Source organism: Bos mutus, chromosome 6 (assembly GCF_027580195.1).
Source record: "Bos mutus isolate GX-2022 chromosome 6, NWIPB_WYAK_1.1, whole genome shotgun sequence".
In the NCBI taxonomy this organism is placed as follows: Eukaryota; Metazoa; Chordata; class Mammalia; order Artiodactyla; family Bovidae; genus Bos; species Bos mutus.
The window spans coordinates 13,022,340-13,039,145 of NC_091622.1; the positions used below are offsets into that span (position 1 = coordinate 13,022,340).

The following is a 16,806-nucleotide window of genomic DNA, read 5'->3' on the forward strand; positions in this document are numbered from 1 at the left end:
TCGGAGAACGCAGTCGCCACAGAGGCTCGCAGCCAAAGAGGAATTTGATTGGCAGTTTGAAAACGGCCGTTCAGGTCCGGAGCCGTGGTGGGCGGGCTAAATAGTGGGGTTTGATCCGGTGCGGTCGCGAATTGATGATGTCACGACTTTTCGCGGGAGAAGTTCGAAAGTGGGTGTTGTGCAATGAGCAAGTTAAAAGAGCTGTTTCTACTCGGGAGTTTCTGGGGAGTGAGGGTAGATAGGCTGGAGTTTTGAGCTCCAGGTGCTGTCACTGATTTTGATGCGACGGGCGAAGGAGTTTGCTCCGCCAGACGGGGTCCGGTAAGGAAGCTGTGTGGAGACAAGGTTGGTTCACGGCTTGCCCCAGCAGCTTGTAAATAATTCGTGCTTCGTCTTTACCACCTTCCCCCAACTCCTGCTGTGCAGTTCCGGTATCCGTGTGAGAACCCGGGATGGTTTTGCTGTTTATTTTTAGGACTGACAAAGGGTCTCTTCTTCATTGTCATCTGGTTACCCAAGATAGTGATAATTAGAACGTTGGCAAATGAAATGTGAGCATCTTTTGGTTGTCTGAACTGGACGGTTTCTTAAAAGCCTCTTGGGCTCGTGATTCTTAAATTTTTAAATCTGTGAACCATTTAGGGATTCGAGAGATCCTGCTTGTTCCAAAAGAAAAGGACCAAAAACGTCTCATCGTACTTAGTAAGAACAGCTCATATTTTAGTGATATGAATTTTATACATAAATCTAAAAAACAGCACACTAATGTATGTGTGAAGATATGTATGTAATTCTGTACTAAATTATCACAAAACATCTAATCTCTCCTCTTTTTTTGAAGTGTAATCCTTTGAAGTAATCTACCACTTACAAGAATTTGGACCTTCTCAATACCTTTTACATTGCAAATCCCTCAAGTAGTAATTCTAATTTAGGAAAACAATGGGGGAATTTATTTTGCAATTGGTAAACAGCATATAAGTAATCCTAAAGAAGTAAATACTGGATTTCTAACCTGTAAATTGTGATGGTAATAACAACTTTTCAGGATTATGAGACTGATAAATATTTTATGTAAAGAACCCAGTCCCATTCTTGCCTGATACAGTAGGTTTTACATAGTCACATAATGTAGTTTTTGTGAATGGGAACACCAGAATTTAGACTACTTAGTTTTGAATTCTGAATCTGCCATTTATTTACTTCATGATCTTAGGCAAATTACATACTTATTATGTACCTCACTTCCTATTTTTGTAAAATGAGTGTAAAAAATAGCATCTGTACTATAAGGTGTAAATATTTAAAGCATTTTAACAGTGTCTATCATATAATTTGCACTGAATAAATAATAGCTGTTATTAAAGCGATCTAATGTTAACTGCTACATGCCAAGCATTGTGTTGACACTATGTAGTCTTATCTACATATATAGGAAGTCTAACCCATTCACTGGCTAGAAGCAAGTTGCTGTAAAAGCAGCAGTGAGCGATGTGTTTCTTTGGACCTCTGTTACCTTCTTGGCATTCACTAGGCATCTAGCAATCCTGTAAGCTGGAGGGGAGGGATTAGGATATGGAGTTACATTTCTGAAAGGCAGTGCATCTGTAGGTCTGGTCCTGTGCTGTGAACTATGTCATGGGACAAGTATTCATATCTCATTTGTGTACCGTTTGCCCTGCCCTTTCTCCATTTGGCAGCCAGAGCAATCTTTGTAAAACCCAAGTCAGATCATGTAATCTTATTCTTAAAATTCTGCCTTGGCCTCCTACTGTCTTTTTAAAAAGTCCAAACAACTTAGCATAAAATAGAATGCCCTTCGCATCCTGTTATTGCTCACTTTTTCAGTCTTATCTCTCACAACTCACTATCTTACACTTGATTATAAACTGAAGTTCCTTGGTTATGCCTTGCTAAGTCTTCCACAGGTCTTTTGTACATGTTATTCTTATTTGGAAATACCCTCCTTGGAATTTTTCCTTAGTTAATGATTATTTCGGTTTACAGTATATGCATTATGTCTTTCAGGAAACCTTGTTTGATGCCCTAGACTGAGTTGGGTGCCCCTCCAGTGCTTTTCCTTCCATATTTTTTGTAATTACTGTTTATTACCCTGCTATACTGAAAATTCCTTGAGACTAGGAGCAGTATTTTGTTCATTTTAGTATCTTGGCCTAGTGCTATGTACACATAGTACATAGCACACAGTAAGTACTAAATATATGTGATTTATAAATACCATGTAGGTGGCCTATTTTTATACGTTTTGTATGTATGAAGGATGACTTTAATCCAGAATTGCAAATCATTGCTTTATTGGATACCTGTAGGTTTCAAACTTGAGTGTGTATCACTGTCACCTCCAGTGCTTTTTAAATTACAGGTACTGGACCCCAGTGCCAGCCTTTATGATTTAATAGGTCAAGACTCAAGAATTTGAATTTCTAACTAGCTCCCAGGTGTTGCTAATGCTATTGGCCCAGAGATCTAAGGCCGTGCTTAAAAATAATAATACTTTCTTTGGCATCTCTATTTACTTCTTCAGTTCATCATCAGTGATTTTAGATTACCAGATTTGCCCACAATAACAATTTTATCCAATAGCATGGGATAAGTATAATTTAAACTCATTGCAATTATATTGAAAAAGTTTTTCCTTGGAGATGTATTATAATGTATATTTGGTTTTAGATACTATGTTCCATTGACTTTGAAAATGTAAAAGGAAAAATTTGAAATGCAAGGGGGCCATCTTGTGGTGATCATAGTAATTCAGAGAATTTTAGAAATTGAAGCTCTTTCTCAGAGAAACCCAGCTTCTGGGGCAGGGGAAAATCAATTTTCTGATACATATTATGGCACCTGGAAAAACGTCTGCAGCCTACTCATTATTTTATATATTTTACCTAGATTTCTCTTTACTTGGGAAATTCTTTTTCCACAGTGTGGTGTCACTATTCTGTTGGGTCCTCAGTGGCAGGTAATTTGATTACATCCTTGGGTTGGTTTTTTTTTTTTTTTTTTTTCTTTTGGCTTACCCTGGGAGCTTGTGGGATCTTAGTTCCCTGACCAGTGAGTCATACCAGCCCTTTGCAGTGAAAGCACAGAGTGCAAGCCACTGGACTGCCAGGGAATTCCCTACATGTGTGTTTCCCTTGGTGATTACATGGTCTCAACACTTAAACACCTCTCTCTGGTCCAGAGTTTGTGGGGAAAGATTGTAGTTGATACTTATTCTGTTCATCAGGGTTGAATATTTGTCGTTTTTCATTTTAGGTGCTATAAATAGTTGAATGACTACTGATTATTTTCTGGACCTGACTGTAATATCAGAAGAAATAATGGAAAGCCAAGAATTTATTGTAAGTCTTACTTGTGTTCACTGTTTCCTTTTTCCTTCCTTCTTTGCATGTTTCACAAATGTTTTGCCAGATTTAGCTAAAAAACCTAAAACAAATTTTTTAAAAACCCCAAACCTGGGACTTTCCTGGTGATCCAGTGGCTAAGACTCCTTGCTCCCAAGGCAAGGAGTCCAGGTTCGATCCCTAGTCAGGGAAACAGATCCCACGTGTTGCAGTTAAGAGTTCACATGCCACAGTTAGGGATTCTGCATGCCATGGTGAGGATAGAAGATCCCACGTGCTGCAACTAAGACCTAGTGCAACCAAAGAAAAACAAAAAACAAAAACCCAAACCTAAAATAGGACACTCTGTTAAATTTGAACTTCAGATAAACAGTGAATAATTTTTTAGTATAAGTATGCATCTCTTAAATATTGCCCTGTATTCTGTCTGGCAACCCTGTATTTTGCCTAGAGTTCACATTGGTTATGCAAAGTTCTTTGGAACAAATTCTTTGGAAGCTTGGAACCAGGAAATAATTTCTTTCTCTCGAAAGACTGGCATGTCTATTCTATCTGGATTAATGGTTCTTAACCTGTTTGGTGTCAGGACCCTTTTATACTCTCACCTCTCCTTTCTCCCCTCCATTGTCTTTAACGACCAGGTTTCTTTCTTTGTTTTTTTTTTAAATTCATGTTTCATTGTTATGTATCTATGTTTTTATTTTGATAAATAAAAGATCCTTGTGATGTTTTACATATTTTTTGTATAAAGGAAGGGTATAAAAATATATAACATTTAATACGTGTAAGTAGAAACCATTTCTTTGCTTTATACTTTTGGAAATAAGGTACTATATACTCATCAAAAGACGAAGAAGTCAAAAGTATGGCAAGATGGAATTCTGAAGATCACTCACTTAGGAAACAAAGTAAGTGCAAAACAGTGGACTAAGGAGTCTAAAAGTTGGGTTCTTTTTATTGAATATTAAGAAAAGTCTGTAGATAAAACCTTACATATGTCCATAAGCTGATATGATGCGAAAACAGAAGTTGTCAAATGATTCCTATATCACAGTGATTAATTTGTGGATTATAAAAGCTCAGTTAATACTATTTAATTTCCTTTGATTTTTTAAAAAATCAGATTTTCATGAAACATTTTAGGAATTTTGACACTTTTTTTCTTTGCAGTAGTAAGAGTTTATACCAAAAAAACTACTATAAAATATATTTATACCACAATAATGCTCACAGTATAATGGTACATATAGAGTTGACATATTTTAGAAAAGCTACCAATTTCTGAAATTATGTGTAGGGTTCTTTTCTTCTGTTTTTGGATTTTCTTCATTATTTTCTGATATCCTATCAAGTTTTGAGAGAACTATTTACTAGGATAAATCTTTGACCCTACTAGATATAGTGATCCTTCTATGGGTTTCTTTTCCCACCCTGATTATCATTATCTTCATCTGTCAAATTTAAATGTTCGACTCTTACCCATTCTCAGGACCTTATTTAATACCCTTGTCTCCTCATTCATCATATCACCTCTTCTTCATTTGACTTCTGTGACACCACACTCTCCTAATGTTGCTTACTGTCCACTTCTAAGTATTTTCTGCTGGCTAATTGTCTTCCCATGATTAAAATTTTTACTCAGGACTCAGGCCTTCATGCTTTTGTAGAGATGTATAAAGATACATAAATTATCTCTTCCTCTATGGAGGAAAGGGAGATTTATTAGAAGGAATTGTGTAATGTGATTGTGGAGGCTGACAAGTTCCAACATTTGTAGTTGGCAAGCTGGAGTCCCATGAGAACTAATAATGTGGTTTTAGTGTTTATGCCAACAGGCCTGACACCCAGGAAGAGCCATTATTTCAGTTTGAGTTATAAGTTAGCAAAAAACTGATGTCTCAGGTCAAAGACAGGCAAGAGCTTTTCTCTTACTTGGGCTTTTTGTTCTGATTAGGCTTTCTACTGAAGGGATGAGGGACAGCAATCTAGTCATTTATTTTATTGAGGTATATTTTTGACATGTCATTATTTTAGTTTCAAGTGTACAACTTAAAGATTTGTGTATACATTGCAGAATGATCACAGTAAGTCTATTTCCCATCCATCACCATCCATAGTTAGAAAAATTCTTTTTCTTTTCCTTGTGATGAGGACTTTTAAATTTTACTCTCAGCAAATAAACAATTGTTGTTTTTTAGTTGCTGAGTTGTGTCTCTTTGTGATCCCATGGACTATAGCCCGCCAGGCTCCTCTGTCTATGGGATTTTCCAGGCAAGAATACTGGAGTGGGTTGCCATTTCCTTCTCTAGGGGATCTTCTCAACCCATGGATTGAACCTGCATCTATTGTATATTTTGGACTTCCCAGGTGGCACAGTGGCAAAGAACCCATCTGCCGATGCAGGAGATGTGGGTTCTATTGTTTATCTTAATATTACCAAATTTAAAGAAAGAACTTTATTACAGATGGGTTGATAACATATTGGACACATTGGCAAGATTGTATCCTCCTGAGTGAAGCCAGCAGTTAAAGATCTCCATATTCCCTCCTTATTCTGCTTATACATATTTATCACTCTGAAATTATCAGTAAAAGAAACTTTTTAATATAGAAAGACTACTTGTAAGAAAACAAACCTCTTAACCAGGTACCAGGCACATTTAAAGCATGCAGTGAATAGTAACTATTGTTACAGATTTTTGTCTTCAAGGGACTTTTATCTAATTTTTATCTAAGAGCCTAATAATTAAAATATGTACAATGATACGCTTAAGGTTCTATGAGATGATAAATGAGAGATATCAAAATTTGACTCTGTTAAAAAAAAAAAATTGACTCTGGTTAAAAGAAATCTTTCTGGATAAAGAGTATTCTTTTAAGTATTTATTTCGTTTTGTAAACAAAGTTGATAGGTTTGAGGGAAGGAAGCTGAGCATGGTGTCATGGCTGTAACAGTGTGGAGGTGTAGCACAGAGTGAAACACTTCTGGGAACTAGAAACAGTTAACTGTGTCTGGAATAAGGATCCATGCTGGAAAACTGTAGAAGATACAGCTAAAGACGTGGGCAGGAGGCGTATTATAAAGGACTTTGTGTGCTCAGCCTGAGGTGCCACTGAAGAATTAGGAGCAGAAGAATGACGTAATCATGTTCCTATTTTTAGAAAGATCCCTTTGGCAGCTATGTCTAACATACCTTTTAAGTGACATAGGATGAAAGATTGGATTTAGAAAGACTATTAATAAAGAGGTTGTAGAGTAATATAGACAAAATATAATGGGGCTCTGACCATGCAGGCGTTGCATTGACAATGGAGAGAAATGATAATAGAAATTGTGAAAATATAGAATCTGAAGGTCTTGGATATGAAGGAGAGGAGAATCCAGAATGACTTTTAGGTTTCTGTATTATGCTCGTGGTACTGAGTGAGACAGGATCTCTGAAAAAGAAAAGCACATTTAGAGGGAGCAATGAAGATTTTGAGTTTCATTTTGAAACTCTGTTTCATAGACTAGGCTAAAGCTTTTGACTGTATGGATCATAACAAACTGTGGAAAGCTCTTAAAGAGATGGGAATGCAGACCATCTTACCTGTCTCCTGAGAAACCTGTTCGCGGGTCAAGAGGCAACAGGTAGAACCCGGTATGGGACAACTGATTGATTCAAGATTGAGAAAGGAGTACGACAGGGCTGTTTGCTGTCACCCTGTTTATTTAATCTACATGCTGAGCACATCATGAGAAATGCTGGGCTGGATGAGTTACAAGTTGGAATTAAGACAGGCTGGAGAAACAGCAACAACCTCAGATATGTGGATGATACCATTCTAATGGCAGAAAGCAAAGAGGAACTAAAGAGCCTCTTGATGATGAGGGTGAAGGAGGAGAATGAAAGACCTGGCTTAAAACTATTAAAAAAACTAAGATCATAGCATCGGGCCTCATTGCTGCATGGCAAATACAAGGGGAAAAGGTGGAAATAGTGACAGATTTTCTCTTCTTGGGCTTCAAAATCACTGCAGATGGTGACTGCAGCCATGAAATCAGAAGATGATTGCTTTTCAGCAGGAAAGCTATGACAAACCTAGACAACATGGAAAAGCAGAGACATTACTCTGCTGACAAAGGTCCTTATAGTCAAGGCTATGGTCTTCCCAGTGGCCACGTACAATTGTACGGTTGTGAGAGCTGGACCGTAAAGAAGACAGAGCACCAAAGAATTAATGCTTTCAAACTGTGGTGCTGGAGAAGACTCCTGAAAGTACCCTGGACAGCAAGGAGGTCAAATCAGTTAGTCTTAAGGGAAATCAACCCTGAATACTCGTTGGAAGGGCTTATGCTAAAGCTCCAGTATTTTGGTCACCTGATGCAAACAGTTGACTCATTGGAAAAGTCCCTGATGCTGGGAAGATTGAGAGCAGCAGCAGAAGAGGGCGTCAGAGGATGAGATGGCTGGATGGCATCACTGATGCAACGGACATGAACTTGGCAAACTTCGAGAGATGGTGAGGGACAGGGAGGCCTGGCTTGCTGCAGTCCATGGGGTCGCAAAGAGTCAGATATGACTGAGCAACTGAACAGCGAGCAGCATGGCTAGAGAGCTAGAGAGACACAGAAGGCCAGAAAATGATCATCACCTTAGTTTCCTTTTTCTCCTATATCCTGCACATTCAGTAGGTTTTACTTTGTATGCCTCAAACAATTGTCTTATCCCATTGCTGAGGACTTATTTCAAGTTCTAATCATCTCCTTGATCCTTCATATCACACCATTAGAATAAGTTCTTTATTGATAACTGTTTCCTGATTTGCTTCCTGTAATTTATTCCAACTCTGTTTTCTCCCCAGTTTCATTCTAAGATTCTCCTGGTAGGGATTAATTTCTTGAATTTATGAGTATGCCTTTGCTCTCTTACACACACTGAATGGATGATTAGTAAACATTTGAGATAGATGCACTTTCTAATCCAAGTTTACAAAGTGGGTAATCCTTTGAAGACATGATTTTATTTGCTTTGAAGATATTTAAGAAAAGTAGAATTATGTTGTGTCCTTTTTTAAAAACATTGTTAATATTTGTTTTGTTTTAATATAGGCAATTTTATATGATGACAAAGGAGGATGTTTGGAGAGTTTATTTCTTAAGTGCCTTGAGGTATTTTAATATATCTTGTTTTTAAGCTATTGTTAAAAAAATCTTTTACTTCCTTTGTGAATATTGTTCAATAGTAATGGTACTAATGTTAGTAATAGTAATAGTAATGGTAGTAATAGTACTGTTAAATAGTAATGGTACTATTGTTAAATAGTAATGGTACTAATATTAGTAATTATAGATAATATTTATTGAACATTTATTATTAGCTAGACTCTGCTAAAGGCTTTTAGATATTGTTTCATTTGATCTTTATACAGCCCTGTGATTTGTATAGACTAAGAGTATAGTACTGAAAGATTAAATAATTAACCCACGTTTATAGAGTTAACAGTGATAAGGCTAGGATTTGAACTAAGAAAGTTATTCTAATTCTATTATATGTTTTGATAAGCAGAGAACTACAGTGGGATATATATTGTGAAATTGTTCTTATTTAAAATATTTTCTCAAATATTCATGTTTTTTCTCTGGAGAAGGAAGAAAAGGGAACCAAAAGCATATTTTAATATAAAGAATAAGGACAGAAGAAGTTGTTTGTTCTGGATTTATTTCCCACTTTCACATACTTCCTAGCTAACCTAACTTCTCTATGTTCACCCTCTCTACTATAAAATGAGGACCATGGACGTATTCTACTTGATTGGCCAGAAAATTAGAAATAGCTTAGGTAAAGTGCCTCACTGTTTAGTACAGTGATTCTCAAAGTGCTAAAATGTATATTTTTATTATCATTGTGTTGATTTTGGCCATGGTACTTAATCTGTTTTAAAATTTTATGACAAAAATGGTGGTGGAATTCTAATATTTATCAAAAGAGAGTCTAGGAGGAGCATTATTTAGTAGATACTTAATTGATGGTAACAATGGTTATTGTTATTTCATTTAAAGTTATTACATGAGTAAAGATTGAGTACCTTGTCTGTGATAATACACAGATTTTGCATATTACCAACAGGTTAATAATCTTTTTATGTTGCAGTCTGAAATGGTAATAGTACTGTATTCTGTTTATTAAAGTGATTAGAAATGCCATTTTGGAATATAATTGTTTAAGTAATAGTTTATAATAATTTGTGATAATTTTATGTATCTAATTTAATTAATGTATAAAAATATATAAAACTGATTATTTAATATCTCTAATTTAAGAATTACATTTAATTTTATGAATTCTAAGTGAAATCCTTGAGATGAAGCACAGTTTTCTTGTTTGTCTTTGTATCGCAGCATGTAGCAAAAGGGCTCATATAATCCTTAATATGTATTGTTGAATAAACAAATTAGTGAATTTATTTTGTTGTATTACTTTTTTGTGTGCTTGTGGCTAGTTAACTAGTGCATAGTAATAAATAATTTAGTTATTGATTCATTTGGCAACTATTTATTGAATATCCATTGTGTCTTTGCCAGTGCCAGAAGCTTATTGCAACACATATATAATCAAATAATTAGACATATATGATTTTGATGTTTATTCTTCAAAATTTAGGTTAAACCTGGAGATGATTTAGAAAGTGATCGGTACTTAATCACAGTTGAGGAGGTTAAAGTTGCTGGAAGCACAGCTGTCAAGCAGGATGTCATTAAAGAAGCACCAGCATTAAATTCAAAGAGGTTTATGTCTTCTGGCCGATCCCTTGGGTGTCAGCCTGCTGGTTTAAAAAGGAAGTTCACTGTAAGTTTCTCTGTTGAAAATAATAAATCAGTATATATTTATAAAATCATTTCAAGAAGTAGTGAATTGCAAAGCTATTGTTCTTTATGATTAAAACAGTACTTCATAGTATAGGCTATGGTAGAAAAGACTTCCCTGGTGGCTCAGACAGTAAAGCGTCTGCCTACAATGTGGGAGACCTGGGTTCGATCCCTGGGTTGGGAAGATCCTCTGGAGAAGGAAATGGCAACCCACTCCAGTACTTTTGCCTGAAAAATCCCACAGATGGAGGAGTGTGATAGGCTACAGTCCATGAGGTCGCAAAGAGTCAGACACGACTGAGCGACTTCACTTTACTTTCACTATGGTAGAAAGGAAGTAAACTCTAATCTTAATACAAATGAGTGTTTGCATTTTAGCATAGCAAAATTTATCTTTTTTTTTTTTTTTTTGGCTATGCTGGGTCTTAGTTGTGGCATGTGGGATCTAGTTCCAGACCAGGGATCAAACCCAGGCCCCCTGCATTGGTATCGCAGAGTCTTAGCCACTGGACCTCCTTGGAAGTTCCCCAAAATTTATATCTTAATTATTACTTTATCTTGTAAAACATGCACATTCTTTTTTAGCCAGTTCATTTTACATTTTCTTTGTCGTCTATAGAACAGCTAATAATTGTTTAATATTTTTAGGGTTTTCAAGGACCACGTCAAGTGCCAAAGAAAATGGTTATTACAGAAAATAGTGACCCAGCTGCTTCACTTGAGTCTGAGAAACCTGGTCCTGCCTTTCTTTCTCCATTGTACAGCACACCTCCTTTGTTTCCTACAATTGGCAAGAAAGATGCAAGTAATATGCCAACAGACTCTGAGAACATTGTCACTTATAAGAACAGAGAACGAAATGGCATACCTTTTTCTTCAGTTATCTCTACTCCATCCTTCAAGATTAACCCAGAAGTGCTATGTGAAGAAAATTATGTTTGTTCTCCTGTCAGTTCTGTAAATAAGCATTCAGATTCTTTACTGACTGATGAGTCCATGAAAAGAGACAGTTTGGTATCTCACAGTTTAGGAGTTTCACAAAACATTAGAAGCAAAGCCCAGATATTAGCTCTTCTGAAGTCCACATCCACAAGTACGTCTAAGGAGTTAAATTCTGAGATTATAGGCCATTTCCCTCAGATACAACCACAAGGAAGTTTAGAAATTCCTGCTGAACCAGATTGCTTACCTGAACAGGAAGAGTATGCTGAAGTGAAGAGCACAGAAAGTTTACACAACCAGCATCAATCAGAAAATACCATGAGAAATAAAAGCCGGTGGGCCGTGTATTTATCCTCACGGAGTTCACCTGTACATTCTTCTACAGTAGATGGAAAAGATATAGAAAAGAAACCCAAGACCCAAGAAGGTCATTTAAACTTGAAAGACCTTTCGATGCAAAACAGGATCCAGTTCTTGGAAACATGTGCTGAAAAGGGAAAAAGGTATAATGAAGATAAGTCAATAGATGATAATGATCAATCCTGGGATCAAGAAGGAAAACTAGAAATTCCTTCATTCTGTGAAAACAGTAGCTTACCAATTAATTGTAACATTGTAGTAAATGATGGCTTATTATTAGATTCTGACATTCAAAAAAATAATAAAAGATCTGTTGATCAAAATGACCAGATAGGCAAAAAAGGATCAATTCTTCTTAGAGAAAAAGCACAGGAGATAAATATAAATGGAACACCAGAAAAGAAGTATGAACATCTACAAATTGAATCTTCACTAAGTAACAATTCTGGGATCTCTGATGATATATTTTCTAAAAGTAGTACTAACAATGAAAGCCTTAGTAGTATTCATGAACCCATGAGTGATATATCACAGCCATTTGTGGAAGTCACATTTAATCTAAACAATTTTGAAACCAGTGACACTGAAGAGGAATCACAGGAAAGCAGCAAAACTTGCCAGGATTCAGAGGATTCAACTTTGGTTAATAGCAGCAATTCAAGATGTGAGAATATAAGCTGTAAAGAAGTTGGCAGTGAACATCTGCCTCTCTTAACGTCTACTGGGGGCAAACTTTCAGAGACATTTCCCATGAAAGAGATTCTGCCTTCACAGTTTTGTGATAAAACTTGTGTAGGTTATGACACAGAAACTTGGAAAGCTGGAAACACTGGAAAAGAAAGAAAGGAGGTGTGTAGTGACACATTAAGCAATTTTGACTCATCTTTAGAGTGGACTGATGATAGATATGTAGAAAATGATGAAGGCGCTAATAAATCCATTAGTGCTTCCTTCCCAAGTAAATCTGAAAGGATGAACACAAATTTACATATTCCTCATCTTTTAAACATAGCCACTGATCAGAAACCTGAAAACAACCTATTTTCAGAACAGGCTCAGACTGTTCTGGGAAGTGACTTAGACAAAACAACCAATCAGGTTTTACCGTTAACCTCTAGCAGTGGCAACAGTATCCAGATATTAAATGCCAAACAGATTCACTCCAAAGAATGTACTGCACTTGATAAATCACAGACCCAAGGTTCCAATTCTTTGTGTTACCCTTTGGGAAAAACACATATTTCCAAAGACACAGAATCACGTATTTCTGAAGCTGAAGAGGTGGGAAGGAGTCGAGGTTTATCCCAGGACCATATTGATGTAGAAACTTCTGGAGAAAACAAACAATATGGGAATAATCTTAGAAATTCTTCAGAAATTTCTGGATTAGTAAATAGCATTTCTCTCTTAAAATCATTGACTGAACACAGTACGGCTTTGGAAGGCTTGGAAGTATTGAAAAAGAAAAATACCTCCTTGAAACAACAAGGAACTCTGCAGACATATGAGCCAGATAGCAGTCCTGAAGGTTAGAATGGCAGGTCTCATCCTCGTTTTATTTGTTTACAGCTGTGTAATATTTAATGTGTGGTTGAACCATCATTCATGCAACCAGTCTCCAGTATTTTGTTATTGCAAATAATGTGACAATGGTAACCTTTTATGTCTGTATAACTCTGTGGGTGTTTTGCATGTTATTGCAGGTGTGTCTCCAGGGCAGATTCCTTCCTAACAGGTTTGTTGAGTAAATGTGTGTCTACTAGATGCTTCTAAATTCCCTCAAAGGAATCATACCGTCTCTCACTCCCACTAATAATGTATCAGAGTGCCAGTTTCAGCATAGTATTGCCAATAGAGTATGTTGCCAAGCTTTTGAATTTTTACCAGTCTAATAGATGAGAAATGAGAGTATAAATTTGTATTTCTATTACTACAAATGAAATTGAGCTTTTCATGTACTTAAACATCATTTGTCTTTTTTCTCAAACTGTCTATTCTACCTTTTTATCCAGTCTTTTCATGGTTGTTGGTCTTTTTATTCTCTTTTACTTGGAAGAATTCTTTAAAGATTAGAAATATCAGCCCTTTATGATATATGTTGCAAATATTTTCTTTTAGTATGTTATTGATTGATTGGCTTTTTGACTTGGATTATGGTATTTGCCAACAGCATATTTTTTAAAGAAAAATAACATAGGACATAATTAATATTATGTACATATGAACGAATGAACAATGTACTTTATAATATTCAAAAGTTAAAACTGAACTCTTATTTGATTATCTCAAGGAATCCCTGAGAAAAATAGTAATAAATTATTGTATCTAGAAAATTTTTTTTAATGTAGTTAAATTTGATGGTTATTATTATAGTTTATTTTCTAAAAAATTAAAAATAAAAAACTTGAAAAATAAATGTGGGTAGATGTAGTTATGCAATATCAGATAAGGATATAAATTTCTAATATAAGATTTAGGAATTACAGATTTTAGTTTTGGGAAATTTTTTATTTTTTCTCATCAAGTTGGAGAAGAGGATTTTAGTTAATTCTCATTATTCGTGTGATATATGTGCTATACAGTTACCAAACAGTAAGTTAGTGAACAGTAGGCCATTGCTTCTAGGAGAAATGAAGGGTAGGAGAAATGCAGGGTTAGTTTCCTTCAAACCTCTGGTCAGAACATATTCATCAGCTAATCAGTATAAAACCTTGGTTTTTTATTTATTTTATCAAAGGATAATTGCTTTACAGAATTTTGCTGTTTTCTGTCAAACCTCAACATGACTCAGCCATAGGTATACACATATCTCCTCCCTCTTGAACCTCCCTCCCATCTCCCTCCCCATCCCACCCCTCTAGGTTGATACAGAGCCCCTGCTTGAGTTTCATGAGACATACAGCAAATTCCCGTTGGCTATCTATTTTACATACGGTCATGTAAGTTTCCATGTCACTCTCTCCATACATCTCACGCTCTCCTTCACTTTCCCCAGGTCCATAAGTCTGTTCTTTGTCTGTTTCTCCACTGCTGCCCTGTAAATTTTTCAGAACCATCTTTCTAGATTCCGTATATGTGCGTTAGAATACAATATTTATCTTTCTCTTTCTGACTCACTTCACTCTGTGTAAGAAGTTCTAGGTTCACCCACCTTATCAGAACTGACTCAAATGCGTTCCTTTTTATGGCTGAATAATATTCCATTGTGTATATGTACCACAGCTTCTTTATCCATTCATCTGTCAATGGGCATCTAGGTTGCTTCCATGTTCCAGCTATTGTAAATAGTGCCTCAGTGGACAGTGGGATACATGTGTCTTTTTCAACCCTGGTTTCCTCAGGGTATATGCCTAGGAGTGGGATTGCTGGGTCATACGGTGGTAAAACCTTGTTTTATGTGTGTTTCCATTTAAAGATGCCTTACTTAATATATACTGGTGATTGATTAACATTGAAGTTACGACCAACAGCACTCTAACTCATGCCTGAATGAAACTTATCACTTGTTTTCTACATGAGGGATACCATAGCCTTCTTGCACTTAGGAACGCTAGGCAGCAGTAACTTAGGAAACATTTTAAATAGCAGAGTCACCAATAAAAAGCCCTCAACTAGGAAGAATGTACTAAAGAGATCACAAAAGGGACAGGTGGAGCAGGAGAGCTGAAATTACCAGGCGGAGTGTCTCCTTGTTCTACCTCAGCTGGGAATGTGCTCATCAAGAAACTCATTTTTCCATAGTTCTGCATGTCTGCAAATGACCTCAGAAATATAGCTTTGATTTGGGGGTTACAAATAAATTTTAGTAAGTAAGTGGGATCTGTGAATAATAAGGATCGACTGTATTTTCTGACATAGATGTTTCTCTAAAAAATGACTAAGTTGGTTTTCTTGAGACAGAGGAGATGAAATTTCTTACTAGAATTTAACAAATGACTTCATGGATTTTAATTCAGAATTAGAGAAGAATCAGTTTTACCACCATTTTAGGATGTGTGAAAATGTTTAAAAAAAAAACACAAAACACATTTTCTCCAATATGTTAAAGTTTTTGTGAGATAATGGGATATAGTTTAGAAATGTTAATTTAGAAGTTTATTCTTGAGTGAAGGCAGTGAAGGAAAAAATAATTTTCATGCAGTGCCTTTTAAAAATTATCCTTATAAATAAGCTCAAGTTCTAAAATTTTTGTTTCATTTAAATATAGTCTGAATGTTTACAGGAAAATAATGAAACCAAAAATAATAATTGGTAAAAAATGAAGTTTACACTGGATATAGCTATGTTTGTTTGTTTTAACCAGAAGTAATCACTTAAAAATTATAGTCTTATTGGTGACTTTAGAAGAAACTGAGATTATTGAATTTCTTTTAAGGGAAAAAAAAAATCCCGTTTTAAACAGATAACTGATAAGGTGTTTTGACTTAGCTACCCTGTCCTCTTTTCCATTCTGCAGCCTTACCAGCTTTTCTGTCTGAGTCTTGACACTTCTTTTGCCTGAAAACCTTTATTCCTGCATAGCCGGTCTTCTTATCCTCAGGTTTCAGCATTTCTTCCCATGAGAGATCTCTCCAGATCATCCTGCTAAAACCACTCTAGCATATTGCCCTGTGTTATGAAATCCTTTGTATCACAAGCTGAATTTACTTACCTTCTGTGTCCCTCTGTTGTCAAGGGATCTTGTTTGTTTTGTTCACTGCTGTTTCCCCAGTGTCTGGCATACTGTAATTTCAAAATAATGGTTACATTCCTTGTTTCACTCAGTTTTAGAAATAAGTTTTAAAAAATTTTAGAGCACTACTGTATGTTTGACGAATAAGACCGTTGGATTTTGTCCATTATAGTTGGGAAACCATTGACTACAATAGTTTCACAAGCTATACCAAAGTCTCCTCATCTGAACCAGGATCCTCATCAGGTACATTTTTTTCTGTCAGTATATTTATTATTTTCATATAGAATGCTCTAGAATTTGTAATAATATTATAGAAATACCAAGGGTTTGAAGCTATCTTGGTTCACCACCTCCCCTGTATCTCAGTGATTTTATGCATCGCTTGGCCAAAGGAAATACCTAGCAGTTCCATTTATTCAGTTCAGATCAGATCAGTCGCTTAGTCGTGTCCCACTCGTTGCGACCCCATGAATTGCGGCACGCCAGGCCTCCCTGTCCATCACCATCTCCTGGAGTTCAGTCAAACTCAAGTCCATCCAGTCGGTGATGCCATCCAGCCATCTCATCCTCTGTCGTCCCCTTTTCTTCCTGACCCCAGTCCCTCCCAGCATCAG

At 36.1% G+C, this 16,806-nt stretch overlaps 1 protein-coding gene across 7 annotated transcripts in view; it reads left to right on the forward strand.

Moving 5' to 3' along the window:
- Window positions 1-17: 17 nt before the first annotated feature.
- The window catches only part of ZGRF1 (zinc finger GRF-type containing 1), a 57,029-nt gene continuing 40,240 nt past the window's right edge, over window positions 18-16,806 (forward strand). For all 7 annotated transcript variants that reach the window (XM_070371984.1, XM_070371985.1, XM_070371990.1 and 4 more), the window contains exons 1-7: window positions 18-345; window positions 3,277-3,362; window positions 4,193-4,273; window positions 8,458-8,517; window positions 10,010-10,195; window positions 10,864-13,045; window positions 16,362-16,435. In XM_070371984.1, coding sequence (XP_070228085.1) covers window positions 3,294-3,362; window positions 4,193-4,273; window positions 8,458-8,517; window positions 10,010-10,195; window positions 10,864-13,045; window positions 16,362-16,435 — 2,652 coding nt within the window. In that variant the 5' untranslated portion in view covers window positions 18-345; window positions 3,277-3,293. The remainder of the gene's footprint in view (window positions 346-3,276; window positions 3,363-4,192; window positions 4,274-8,457; window positions 8,518-10,009; window positions 10,196-10,863; window positions 13,046-16,361; window positions 16,436-16,806) is intronic.